The sequence below is a fragment of the Drosophila nasuta genome, chromosome 2L (assembly GCF_023558535.2).
Source record: "Drosophila nasuta strain 15112-1781.00 chromosome 2L, ASM2355853v1, whole genome shotgun sequence".
NCBI classification, from domain to species: Eukaryota; Metazoa; Arthropoda; class Insecta; order Diptera; family Drosophilidae; genus Drosophila; species Drosophila nasuta.
Window position 1 is genome coordinate 4971056 of NC_083455.1, and position 14709 is coordinate 4985764.

General features: G+C 33.3%; 1 protein-coding gene across 6 annotated transcripts; it reads left to right on the forward strand.

Moving 5' to 3' along the window:
* Positions 1 to 239: 239 nt before the first annotated feature.
* On the forward strand, positions 240 to 11334 carry LOC132798732 (fibrinogen-like protein 1). 6 transcript variants are annotated; one of them, XM_060810693.1, is made up of 4 exons: positions 240 to 396; positions 524 to 674; positions 10131 to 10951; positions 11009 to 11334. In XM_060810693.1, the coding sequence occupies exons 3-4, from the start codon at positions 10353 to 10355 to the stop codon at positions 11130 to 11132; spliced, it is 723 nt and encodes a 240-aa protein (XP_060666676.1). In that variant the 5' UTR covers positions 240 to 396; positions 524 to 674; positions 10131 to 10352; the 3' UTR covers positions 11133 to 11334. The 6 variants fall into 6 exon arrangements, 5 of the variants coding, with proteins under 5 accessions (XP_060666676.1, XP_060666677.1, XP_060666678.1 ...); XM_060810694.1 differs by lacking the exons at positions 10131 to 10951; positions 11009 to 11334 and adding exons at positions 8512 to 8938; positions 9008 to 9431 and having other exon boundaries at positions 255 to 396; XM_060810695.1 differs by lacking the exons at positions 10131 to 10951; positions 11009 to 11334 and adding exons at positions 8235 to 8938; positions 9008 to 9432 and having other exon boundaries at positions 280 to 396.
* Positions 11335 to 14709: the final 3375 nt, after the last annotated feature.

Genomic DNA, 14709 nt, shown 5'->3' on the forward strand with positions numbered 1-14709 from the left:
TTATTTTCATTTATTTACTTTAAAAATATTAGCAGCATTGAATCAAATTTTATTTATTTTAATATTTTATCAAATATATTTTTTTGAATTGATTCTTTCAATATGAGCCAAATTTAGAGTTTGCATTTAAATTTAAGTTTTTTTATACCGGAATTCAAAAAGCATTTTATTAGCTTAGTCACCTAAAAGGCTTTCGAATTTCTATGAATATATTTTATAGATTAAGTCATATAAATGGGTTGAAAACCTGTGTTTATATTTGTGTAATAAATTAAAAGTTGCCTCCCAAATTTAAATATATAAAACTCTTATAAAAACGTGAGAGAATTTTCGAATAAAGCTCGTCAGAAATGCACTTAAAGGATTAAAAGTGACGCACATTATTGACACAATTAGGTAAGCACTGAAGCACACACTTCACAGGCATTTGGGAAAAAGTGTGACATTGTTTTTGAAAATATTTTAAAAAGCATGCATTTTTTTCGTTTTGCTTTTGTTCTTTTACTTTTCATTTTCTGGTAAGTTTTTGTTTTCTGTTTTGTTGATCCGGATTGGCGTGCATCAAAATGCAAGAGAAAAACTGAAATTGTTTGCCCAACAACAGCAGCTGCAGGGCTTGAGCACAGGAATGTTGACATACTGTAGCTGCAGTCGACACAAGTACGATATAGTGGGTGAGTACTATCTATAGTATATATTATATATGTTTAGAACTGAGCGTGGCTCACAAGATAATTGCCAAAAGTTGTTAAAAAAAAAAGTTTTGACCAACATTTTTGCAGCTAGTCAAAAAGTTGGACCCTTGGGTCAAGCTGTGTCCTGGCCCCAAAAAAAAGTTCGCTAAACATTTTATTCTATCTAATTGAGTGTGTTTAAAGTTTAAAGTATGCCAAAGTTTGTTCAGAAAGTTGCCGATTTAAGCCAAGTGAACGATTGCATCTTTATAAAGCCAATAATACTCACAAACTGTTGCTCACTTTTGGGATCCATTATTATTATGGCAATTTGTATTCTTATTATTATTATTATTACTGCCACATGGCGTTTGTTATTGTTATTTTGACTTACGCATTTTGATTGAGTTGTGCGCATTTTTTAATTTATTTTACACGTTCGCCCTTCGACCGGAAATGAACGCGCGCATAAAAATGTCGACGACCATCGACTGGCTGTTGTGCCATTGTGTCCATAAAAAGTACGAGTGTGCGTGTGTATGTGTGTGCATTTGCCCATCTATGGTACATATAAGCACAAAATAATAAAGCAACACAAATCCCAATTTCCGTCAATGCACACTGCGCATATCGCATGCACGCGTCGTATACGCAATATGAGTTTCTGTCCTGTTGCCGCTGACGTTTCTGTTGCTGTTGCATGCAAATGTGTTTTGCCATAGAGAACACAAAGATTGTGCACATATTTTGCTATTATCCGCACAAATGTTCGCTCTGTTTTTGGTTCATTTTTTAATGCTTTAGCAGTATATGAAAATTTATTTGAGTTTCTAGAATAATTTTTATATTTCATAAAAGATAATATTGTTTTATTTAATTTTCTTACCGTAAAGAACTTTTACTCCATATTATTTATCATTTGCTGAAAGCTTAAGAAAATTGTGTTGGAGTATTGCAATATTGCATTTTTCAGTTGTTTCTGTTGTAAAATTTTTGACTTTGGCCACAAGCCGACATTGATAACAATTACGAGTTAACTCAGACAAACTTTGCATATGATTTTAAGCTTAACTGTAATTAAAGCTTCCTGGCAAGTGCAGGACAACACCAACATCAACAACAACAACTACAGAAAGGGCAACAAAAACCAAACTGCAGCATAAACTTTGTTGGCAACTCATAACTTTTACTTTGAGATGGAGCAAAGTGCAAGGAACAGGATATGGGGCGGGGCCACAATAGCCCAAAAGAGAAAAACTTTATAACACTCTGTACTTTTCTCTGCACATGTATGTGTGGTGTTAATAATAAACCAAATATGTGTGAATTGTCTATTGTTTCTGAGAGCTCGACTTAAAAATAATACGTAATCAGCTTAAGTATTGTATAAGTTACTTGCGAAAAATCCTTGAAACCGATATTTATTTTGTATTTCAAGAAATAAGATAAATACTAAAGAAAAACATTGGTATAAGGTGCAAAGCATTTCTTTCAAAATATTTAAATATATTTTTAAACTCAAGAAATTATTTAAATGATTGATAAATACGATCATCAAATTAAATGCAGTAAAGTAAACTTATTTCTAAAAAAAAAATGTAAAATACTTTTGAAGTCAATGTATTGATTAATCATAATATATCTTTTATACAAATACAACAGGGTATATTAACTAAAAACTTTAGCCAAAGCAAATAAGTTGTTGTTGTGCTGTTGGAGGTTTTTGTTTTTTTTTTTGTTTTATTTATTATTTTATGTTGCTTCTTTGGTTTATTTGTTGCAGCTGCGATTCTTATGCAGAAGTGTTAAGCACGCGGCTCTTGGGCTGTGTGGCACACAGAATGTACTTTTACTTCTGTTTTGGGTTCACAAGTTTTAAGAGCGAACTTTATGCTCTAATTTCCGAAAAGGAAAAATTAGCAAAGTATTTTGCGCCATTGCCATATCATAAACTGGCGAAAAGCACCAAAAACTGGAACTGGAGCAGCCATATAGCCTCATCTTAGACCCATGTGTGTATCAGTGTTCGTGTGTGTGTGAGTTGCTCACAAAAGTCACATAAATTTGAAATGACAGCAGCGTTTTACAGTTTTTCGAGGTCGTGTGGTAATAAAGTTTTTCAGAGAAAACACAAATACACCGAGAGAAAATGAGAGAGCGAGAGCAAGAGCGAGAGCAACAGCTGCTCAAAGCGACGCATGATGACAGTCCAAAGTGGCAGCTAGTTAGGCATTGGGACAGCAACTGAGCCCAACCTCAACCTCAATCTCGAGAGTAAGAGCAGAGGGCGGGTCAGAATGAGATGATGATGGTGGAGAGAGGCTCATGACTCGTAAAATATGTTTATGTCTGCGTTGAGTTTCCTAGGCCTGGCCCAAAACTATGTGCACTCACAATTGCTCTGTTGAGCTGCTCTATGAAATTATGCAATGGGGATTATTTTAGTTAAATTGCCCGACTGCGTCGTGGGTCACTCAGATACGGCGGACAGTCAGACAGACATTCGAATTTGCTCTTGTTGCTGAGCATTTAGCTGAAATGGAAAAGGAATTCGAATTGAGACAATTATAATAGAAGACAAAAATTGACTTACGTTTTTTACCAACAAGAATGAAATACTTTATTAACAAATGCTTCTATTATAATCCCCATCAACGTTCAATAAAATCATATTCTAAAATTAAAATTAAATTAAATTAAATTATTTTAACGAAAAATACCATAATATACTAAAGACTATAATTTGTATAGTACTACATTCCAAAAACATGCCAACTTAATATACTGAAATGTACTAAATACTATATTTGGCATAGTACTATATTCAAAATATACCATATACCATAGAGTATAAAATATATCAGTCAAAGCAGTTCAGTCCAGATTTTAGTACGCCTTTTATGCCATACAAAAGAGTTTCTTAAATAACTTTTACAATTTTGATCTTGACGCTGATCAAGAATATATAGTTTAAAGAGTCTCAAGATTATAATACCATTCTACCCTATGTGTTGGTATGAAAAGAGAAAAATATAATGAGCAGCAAAGTTTTTAAATTGTTCATTTTAATTCATATATTTTTTTTATAAATATTGCCTTTCGATATTAGCAAGCAGATTCAATTCATTTGAACTTAAAAAAAAAATGAAATGATTTGCAAACTGCCATTATTGAAATGCTTTCAATAAATCACATTTAAAAGTACTTAAATTAAATACTTATTTCACATCACTCGCGCACTGGAAAAAGAAAACCGAAAAAGGAAAACCACAACACAAATCAAACCACTTGTAAAAAGAGAAACAAACCCAAATAATTGCCACAAACAGAATATGTTTAAAATAAATTAAACAATGTGCCAAAATGATAACCGCATAACATGCGAAATTCTCTGCTATGCATCGTCGCGAAATGTGCAATATAAATTGTAATTAAATTGACAGTCGTCAATACTATTTTCCTCAACCCAGAGTGATTTGCACTTTAATTATGGCAAATTGCCAAAACAGCCGCTGGCTGATGGGCAATGGCTAAGCCCGTCGTCCACTTTTGGCCAATGCAGAGCAAATGTCGCTCAATGATGAAAATCAAATGACACAAATCAATGACGGACCTGCGAATTGTGGTCACTTGGCCATTAGAGCAGCGGCTTTTCCAACGGCAGTTTCAGCACCGATTTAGCATTATAGAAAATGTGGCACAGTGGCCACAGTTTGGTTCCGCAACTTACCCCGTAACCCCTTCTACCCACTAATCACGGCAATGTTTTCAATTTTGGCTATTTATTAAACTAGATGGTGGAGGTTATAACAGTTGCTTCTTATGTTAGATGCCATTTATGTTAGTTAGGAACATTAATTTAAAAACAAAGGCCTTAGTCAAAATTTCAAGAATCTTGTACAAAATTTGCTGATAGATACATTATTATATAAAAAAAACAAATATTAGTTTTTGCCGATAGTTCCAAAGTTGGATAATCATTACTGATTATCTAATGTAACCAAGGAGTAAAGCTACAATATGAAAACATTAAACCGCTTAAAGTATAATACTATACTGTGATATTGCAAAAATTGTTATATTAAACCAATTATAAAAAGATGAAAAGATGCAATGAAATAAAGAGATATACCAAAAGTTATAATTGGTACATTAAAATACTACTACTAATTATTACAGGTTATCTAAGCAGTAAAGCTACAAAAAGAAAGCATGAGACCGTTTAACATATATAAAATGAATATACTAAAAAAATTTAGAAATATAAATTAATAATAATAAAATAATATATAATAAACTCTATAATTAGTATATAAAATTACATTTAAATTCAAAATATTCAAAAGTGTATGTTACATTAACAAAATTCATTTATATAATATTCTTTGATTATAAAAATGGTAGTTCTAAAGTAAAATTTTTAAATCTAATAAAAATGCAAATAATACATATCAAGATTTTAAAAAGTTGGCATTACTTTTGTTCAGTCAGTTATTCAGTTTTAATAGCTTTTCTATTAAAAACAGTTGGGCGATTTCTGTAGCTAAAATTGAGATTCACATTCAAGTTTGGTCCGCAGAATTGACCCATTTAAGCTAATCTGACTACAAGTCTAATTAATGCAAATTAAGGAGACCCATTCCAACATATAAAACTGGCATTTAGAAACCGCGTACAAGATTTAAAATGGGGGGAGGATTCCCCCACATTACAACGGAATTGAGGCTTTCAAGAGAACGACTCTGACGACAACTCGTCGTACAACATAATTAGGCTTATGGCAGTGACTTTTATAGTCAAGTGCCGCAGCAATCCCGCTACTTACTGCTTGCCGCTTGCCACTTGCCACTTGCCACTTGTTCTGAGTCCCCAAGCCTCGATGGGGCCCATTTGCGTGCGTCGCTAATTAGTGTAAAATGTTTCCTGTTATTTACCTTTTTCGGTTTTGCAACAAAACAGGCGACGAGACCTAAATTGTGCATACTCGTGGTCTATACCAACTGGGACAGGGAGGCATTGGGGCATGGCATTTAGTGGATACTTGTATCGGTAACTGTAACTGTAACTGTAACTGTTTTGGTTACGGTGTCGATTTTTATTTGTGCGCTTTGTGACGTGACCTGTTTTGGTAATAAATAAATAGTCGTATTTATTTTGCAGTTGTAATCAACACAATACGAAAACAAAGGCCAAATCAGCGCTAATTAACTCGAAGTCCCTCCCTTCACCTCCCATGTAGTGAAATGTCCTTGCCATTTCATCGCTACTTAACATGCAGAACATCAACTCGTTCAACTCAACTCAACTGAGCTGAACTCGTCTCGACTCTTCTCGACACTCGCAACTCGCTGCTGCGTAAATTGCATTTTAAAATAAATTATAATGATTATTATGTTGCAAACAACAGATGTCAGCTCGACTGTAGAGTCATGTCTGTCAATTGTCGTACTGTGAAAACGGGAGCACAAAGCTCTCTCTCGCTCTCTCTTCCCTCTCGTTCTATCTCTGTCTATCGGATTGCTCATTGTGAATACTGGCAGCACAATTTTGCCACTTTGCCACTCAGGTCTTATGGGGAGAGCATAAAAATGTTAACTGAACAACATTAACGCAAGCATTTTATGACGTTGAACTTAATAATATTAAATCAGTGACGAGTTTACGAAGCTCTAAACGCCACACAGCACCATGATGCTCATTTCTATGTTCTACGCTCTCGCAAATACATAATCGCCAGTTGAATTGAGTAATTCCAGTCAGGCTATTTCTAGTAAAATTAAAGCTAATATTCCAAAAAAGACAAATTAAAGAGTTAACCTAGCTAGACTACACAACAAAGGGAACTTTTTGTATAATAAAAGAAGAGAGATCACAGAAAATGCATAATGCTTTTTTATTGTTGAGACCATTTAGCTATTTTGTTTACTAATTACATTAAATTAGATTTATAAATATACAATATATATAAGCTCTTTCACTCATTGATTGGACATCAACATACTGACCAAACCGCAGTTTCTAAAACATTCATTTCTTGACTACAAATTACTAAGAATCGTTTTTTTTTATAATTTCATATTGAAGATCATTAAATTAACATTTCAAAATATTATATTTTGGCCCTACATAACTATGATGTCGATATCCCTTTAGCAGCCGAATTAAAATTAAATTTTTTTGAATGTTAACATTTTAACGTTTATACATATGTCTATAGTTATACCCGCTATCTATAGGGTAAAAAGGATTTCATAACTTTGTGCCTCCGAGAAATGTAATACATTTAATGTATGAAGCAGGTAGCAGCAGCCATCTCCGACCCTATAAAGAATATATATATTCTTGATAAGCGATATGGCCATTTCTTTCCGACCTTAATAACACGTAGATCAGAGACTATAAGATATAGACATATAATTTATTTTCGACCCTTGTTATTTGCACTAAGATCAAGTTTACTTCAAATTGTTGCCACATCCCCTTCCACTTGAGTAAATCGTTAGAAATCAAATAACAAACAAAATTTGAATGCTAGATTTTTGGTACAGGGAATAAAAATTTCTGAAAATTTGGCTGAGATCAGATAATATATTGTCGAAGTTATTAAGGAAAAACGCCTACTTTCTAGGGATCTTAGTTGCTTTGGCTGACAATCTGGTATATTTTGCACTCTATAGTATATCTTGAATGTAGTACCATATCAATATTCCAAACATACGATTTGGAATATTTTTTAACTATTTTTACTGACTGTAGCTTTCTTTCTTGTTTTAATGCATTTTTGAAAAGCTCACTAAAATCTTATTTTCATTATTACACAGTCAAAATATGTTTTATTTTTGATTAAATTCTCTGTACTTTAATGAAAAATAATTTTTTGCAATATAGCCCATTAAGCACTAAACATAAGTCGGATAGGGCCGCTAAAATGATGATACGCAGTGTATTTTTTTTAACAAAATAAATTATAATAATTAAAAACAATGAAATTTAGAATAAGTACGAAAACTATTCCCGTTTTGAGTCTATTGTGAAAGCGACTTGACTGTTTGGCTGATGTCACAGTACGTCAAATGAAAAGAGACGAGCAAAGCGAGTAGCACTGCAGTGCACTGCTTTCAAAAATTAAAAGCAAACTAACCCAAAAACAAAATACTCTTAGCATAATATTCTAATTAATCTTTTATTACATTAACCAAATTATATTAAAAAAAAAAAACAAGAATCATAAATTACAAAATATAACTAATATTTTCTACAAAAGGGTAAAATAAAAATTGGTGATTTTTAAGAATTTCAGGAGTGTATACATCAGAGCAAAAAAACAGTTGATAGCGCTTGCCTAAGCACTGATAAGAGGTAGGGTGATGACTTGTTGTGAGCTTGACGAGAGTCAGTTTTAAATAGACTGCTAAACGAGAAGGAGTGTAAATTCGCTTTGTTAGTATAATTTAAAATGAATTGGAATCTACTTCTATTTATATTGATACTTGTGCATAATTGTTATGCTACTGATTTGGTTAGTATATTGCTGAACTAAATAAATTGTATTTAAAACAGTGTGGATTACAGGAGTGTGACAATCAATGCTCTTGGTATTGTTATCAGGTAGCGAAACCTCTGCTTCAATACGCAAAGAAGGCACAAGAAAAAGAACGCGAATTGTTGAAATTAACAGAAATAAATCGTAAACTGAACGAAGAGAAAGCTGCTCTAGCAAAACAACTTGTCGAGAAAAACGAGGAACTAAAATTTTATAAAAATGATAGATCCAGTTGTTTAGATAAGAAAACTGGAATTCAAGAGATGAGAGTTTCCTATGTTCATATATTCCCAGTGCCTTGCGACTCCGAATTAGTGGGTTCTGGATGGACAGTTATTCAGAGGCGCAAGGATGCTAGCGAAAGCTTTAATCGAGGCTGGACTGACTATCGTAGGGGTTTCGGAAATCTAGAGAACAATTTCTTCATTGGACTCGAAAAGCTTTATCTATTAACCAGTCAAAAGCCCCATGAACTTTATATATATTTGAAGAGCTCGGATAATGAAGTTCGACATGCAAAATATTCTGTGTTCAAAATTGCTGGTGAATCTGAGAATTACAAACTATTGTCGGTTGGAAATTTTTCCGGCAATGCTAATGATTCTTTGAGTGGACATGTTAACATGAATTTTTCTACTTATGACCGGGATAACGATGAGTCGAAATACAATTGTGCCTTGGAATGGTTGTCCGGCTGGTGGTTCGCAAAATGCTTCTATAGGTAAGTTATGTGTATTTTAGAATAATTTTGACAATATATAAAACCATTAATATTTTTTTTAATTCGCAGTAATCTTAATGGGCTTTACAAAGATAATGTGATAAATCTACATAATGGAATTAGGTGGAACTCGTGGAACTCTGGAAAGGAATTGACTTTTGTGCAAATGATGATAAGACCGATAATTCATTAAAATATTGATCTTTAAAGATAATGGCAAAAAATAAATGCATGTAGTATGTTTGTACAAAAAAAAGCTTAAAATTTGATTTTATACGTATTAATTTTATAATTTCTTCCCTTCTTAAATTTTGTTATAAAAATCGTTTCTATCAATTTGTATAAGTTATAATGTTGATTAATCTTGTTTCACAGTTTTATAAAATATGATGCCTGAATAGTAATTAGCATGAATATCACGTGAGTTTGTTCGCCACAAACATTGTGAAATATTTCAAATATAAATATATATAAAATATTCGCGATAAGCAATATGATCAACCAAACATACTATATTCATGAGCAGTTTTTTTCTTATTGCGCGAGCTTCGTTTCAAAGGGCATTCTTTGGATTCGTGCGAATACTCTTCAAACTGCCTTGTATGATTTGCTTTAAAATTCGTTGTTTACACTAACGAATCTCGATGTTGTTGTCATAACATTAAAAAAGAAATTATACAAATTACTGGTATGACTTGATCATCGATGAGCTTCACTTTAGCTAACTGTATTCCTGATATCGATGGAATATTGATGATGATGAATGAGATTTGCAAACAATATTGATGAACGTTGCTGTTATCAATTAATGAATTGAGCATTGCCATTGCTGTCAGCGTCTCCACCAACATTGATGAGCCGCTCTTTGTTATCACGGCTACGACACTCAGAGTTTTTGTGGTAAAATTGATAACATTTGAACTTAACTCCTGATAAGAGAGAGAGAGATAGAGAGAGAGAGAGAAAGAGGGAGCGCATCGAATTCTTTTCATTACTAAGTGTGCGCTTGAGATGATTCAGTTTTAGCTGAGCTGCTTTATGAGGAGTCTAATATCACGTTGTTAATATAAATTAAAATGAATTTGAAACTCTTATCATTTCTATTAATAGTTGTGCATAATTGTTATGCTTTTGATTTGGTAAGTTTATTGTCTAACTTAATAAATTTTACCTATAACTATTTCGATTACAGCAATGCGCCAATGATAAGGCTACCGAAAATCAGTGCTCTCTGTATTGTTACCAGGTAGTGAAACCTCTGCTTCAATTCGTAACTGGGGCACAAGAAAAAGAACTCGAGTTCTTTAAATTAACAGAAACCATTCGTAAATTGAACGAAGATAAAGCTGCACTTGAAAAAAAAAATAAGGAATTAGAATTGCAACGTGAATTATTGATATCATGTAAACTAAATATGGAAAATTTAAAGGCTACCCAGTGCACTGATGCAACCGAGAAGCCTGATTCCAAAAATGCAAATACATTTTCTGTAAAGGTTCAAGAAGACAATTCAAATATGTCTAGTTGTTTAGATAAGAAAACTGGAATTCAAGAGATGAGAGTTTCCCATGTTCAGACATTCCCAGTATCTTGCGACTCCGACTTGGTCGGTTCTGGATGGACAGTTATTCAGAGGCGCAAGGATGCTAGCGAAAGCTTTAATCGAGGCTGGACTGACTATCGCAGGGGTTTCGGAAATCTAGAGAACAATTTCTTCATTGGACTCGAAAAGCTTTATCTATTAACCAGTCAAAAGCCCCATGAACTTTACATATATTTGAAGAGCTCGGATAATGAAGTTCGACATGTTAAATATTCTCTGTTTAAAATTGCTGGCGAATCTGAGAATTACAAACTATTGTCGGTTGGAATTCCTTCGGGCAATGCTGAAGATTCCATGGCTGTTCATGTAGGTATGATGTTCTCTACCTATGATCGGGATAATGATAAGACGGGTGATAATTGTGCCTCCGATTGGAACTCTGGCTGGTGGTTCAACTCTTGCTTTCATGGGTAAGAATTAAGGAATAACTGTGCAACAAATGCAATAACAATTTCTTAATTTCTCAGAAATCTTAATGGGATTTATAAAGATAATGTAACAAATCTAGAAAATGGAATTAAGTGGAACTCATGGGACACTGAAAAGGAATTCATTTTTGTGCAAATGATGATTAGACCAATAGTCAATTGATTGATTGACTCTATTTCAAAATAAAGACGATGGTTTTCACTGGCATTTCAATCAAATTTTGTTATAAAATGTTTCTTCTCTTTAAAATATTGTTAATGATAATTTCAATAATCTACGATCAATTGCTTACAATATTGTTAAGTCTTTTGACTTTTTATGTTTGTGCTGTTTACAATTCAACTAAACTGAATGTTGCAAATTAACTATTTTTTAATTGATTCTTGTTTTATGGCAGTAAAATAATTGATTTTTGTAAGTAAAGGTTTGATTCTGGTGATTATATTTATACCCGCTAACTATAGAGTGGGAGAGTGTTATAACTTTGACATTGCAGGAAATTTATGTAACAGTTAAAAAGAGGCATCTCCGTCAACAGCAGAGACGATATACATAGCTATCTTTGTCTGACCGTCCTTGATTTGAGAGACTACAAGAGATAGAAATGTTTCAATATAGATCAAATTCGTTTAAAATTTGTTTCTACGATCACTTCCGTTGTACGATTTTTGTTTCAGACAATAATAACAGCATCATTTATGATTCCTAAAAATTTGGTTGAGATTGAAAATTGTGAAAGTTATTCAAGAAATTATTTTATATGGTGAAAATCTCTTAGTTGTTTTGTCTGACAATCTGGTATGTAATCGATGGTATATTTTGAATGTAATATTTATAAAATATACCAAATATAGCCTTGGGCATATTTTAGTAGTTTTGCGCTATATTAATTTGGTATATTATAAGAATGCCGCACAGCTTTGCCTTTATTCAAAATGAGAAGCGGGTATCTCACAGATCTGCACACTCGACTGTAGATTTCTTACTTGTTGACTTACTTGACTATTATCGTAACAGAAAGCGTAGCGACCACAACATGCAGATGCTATTATAAACTGAATGTGGAATAGCTTGTTGGCCCAGAAACATTGCGCAGTTTAAAGTAAAATATGCAGGACATGGCACATAATCAGCAAACATATTCATGTGTAGTTTTGGTAACCACATCATGTAATTAAGTAAATATTTTCGCAAATTTTTGCCAACAAGCGAGCGCATTCTGTGGAAGTGGCCGCAAGTGTAAAGTGATATGGCCATGAGGGGAGAGATACTGCAACAGCCAAGGGAAAGAGTGAAAGTAAAGGAAGTATTCGACGATGGCCAGCAGAGTTGCATATTTGTGGAATGCGAATGGGATATTTGGCCGTAAGGTGTGAATGTGTGCTTCATTCGCAGATTTGCTACATAATTAAGAAGCAAATGGGAATGGGCAGCGCGCCAAATTGAGTATACGCCACGTGGCTGCCCTGCAATGCAGCCAAGCAAAATTAAAATAACCGCAGCCATACAACTGCAAGGCGTCCGTTAATAAAGTCAAGCTGCAGCCCCATGAAGCAGAAGCATTGTGTTTTAATTGTAAGTGGATTACACGTGTGCGTGCATTATAATTAGCTGCAAGTGGCAAGTGGGCAGTAGCAATGTGAAAATGGTCAGTGAACGTTGCAACTGTTGCATGATTCTGCACCTGCAGTTAAAAATATTTGAAATGCTGCTTTAATAAGAGTGTGAGATATCAAAGACATTTTGAAGACTTTAAAGTGAAACAGTTGCCAGAGTTTAGCAGAGAGTTCTCGGTTTTAGGCCGCAGGCTGGGTGAGCCACAGAGTCAGTGCCCGAGTCAGCTAGAGCGAAGCCAGCAGATTTCCCAAAAGACGAAGACAACTCCATGGAAATAGAGACAGCAACCAAGCATCACACTTCACCCTCGACTTCGACTTCGACTTCCACTCTGTCTTAGCTTGGGAGAACGACACAAGCAGGCGAAGCAAAGTTCAAGTTATGAATAATTAATGTCTGTCTAGCTGTGACACTGTGTGTGTGTGTGTGTGTGTGTTGAGGTGTGTGGCATTCTCTAAACGGAAGCTGAGGGGCGGACCAAGCCTGTTTCTCTGTCCATTCGTCTGTCTTAATGTCTGGTTGCCCGACCATTTTGTCTGTGCGACGCCATTCGTGTGAGCGAGTTGATAATTTGTTATAATTGCCGGGGGACGGCCACAGGTCAATTTTGTGGGCATTTATATAAATTTGCAGAGACAGCAGCACTGCGACAACAAAAAGTCGCAGTCACAGTATACCGAATCAAATTAGTCGAGGGCTGCTGTCTGAAAAACTTTGTGAAGGATGTTTGTAATGCGACAAGCATTGCAAATTTATATTCCAAGCTGTTCTCTTGTTGTGAGGGAATAAATAAATGAGCGTTTTAGATGTATTCTTCTAATGTATTAAAATATCATGTTAATAATGAAATATATAAATTAATTTTAAATTTAAATTTTTAATAAGACTTAATCACTATGTAATAGTCAATTTATTATTACCTATTGATTTTTCCGGTATATTTAAAAGCACATGATTATATTAAGAGTTTTATTTCATTTAAATAGAAAACATTGACTGAAATATTTTTGAACTTCGTATTCCCAAATTAGAAGAAACGTATTTCACATTTAATATTTATATTTTAAATATTTTATTATTTTCAATACTTAATACTTTTTAAACGCACCACATTTATTTTCAAATAAAGATCAAAAAGAAATGAGGAAGTTCTAGTGTGGCTATCTCTTTTTTATTGAACCTTTACTAGCATAAAGTTATCAATAAATTACATAGTATTTTTGATTGGTATATTCCAACACATATGTATATATATGTTTTAATACTCTATTTAGATCATTTGCTTCAATGATGCAGTTATATGATGCAAGGGTTTACAGCAAAACTACGGACAGCTGTTTAGGAGAGAAAAGTAAACAAACTCAGGCAGGAAGAAAAATAGCAAAAGCAATAGAAACAAATCAACCGAAAATTAGCAATTCAATAAATTATTGCGACACGGAGGGCATTCAAAAAGTATAAGTATATATTAATTATATTTATTATTTATCAATAGAGTCTACTTATTTCCAATTTATATTATAATAAGCAACTCGCACTGCAACGATAATATATATATCATATATGTATATCATATATATATATATCATTATATATTTATGGTATTATTGTATTCCAGTGCAAAAGTTTTAAATTGATCGCCTGGCCGATTTTCGTTATGCCTATATATACTTAATTTTATTTTTTCGACATACTTTATTTTTTTCAAGAATTGCTAGGAATTTTTAAATAATTTGAGGTCGCCAAAATTTGTTAATGGAATAAGTAGCTGATTTTCATCGATATTGCTTTTTCCAATAAGTATGTATGCCAAAATATTGCGGCTCCATTATCCGTCCCTCTCTTACACATAGCGGTTTATGAAATAATTCGTCGGAAGGTTCTACCTAACAGAAATTTCAATGATCCAGTTCAGTCTAAACACTGTATAAGGTGTTAACAAAATGTATTTAACCTACAAGTTGAACAATAATATTTATTAAACGAAACTGAATTAGATTTTCTGATGGGGTTCAGCATCTAATAAATTACTTCCATGTGTTATCTACACTTCAAATAAAAAAAAAAAATAAAAAGTAAATTTTCTTTATAGCATTGTAATGGTATGTTTTTCGTGATGATA

Bases quoted from the DNA above. Each gene is read 5' to 3' on its own strand.
- LOC132798732 (XM_060810691.1), top strand. From the start codon at position 10,015: ATGAATTTGAAACTCTTATCATTTCTATTAATAGTTGTGCATAATTGT. The intron at 10,078-10,130 runs GTAAGTTTATTG...TTTCGATTACAG, and splicing joins ATTGTTATGCTTTTGATTTG to CAATGCGCCAATGATAAGGC. The intron at 10,952-11,008 runs GTAAGAATTAAG...TTAATTTCTCAG, and splicing joins TTCAACTCTTGCTTTCATGG to AAATCTTAATGGGATTTATA.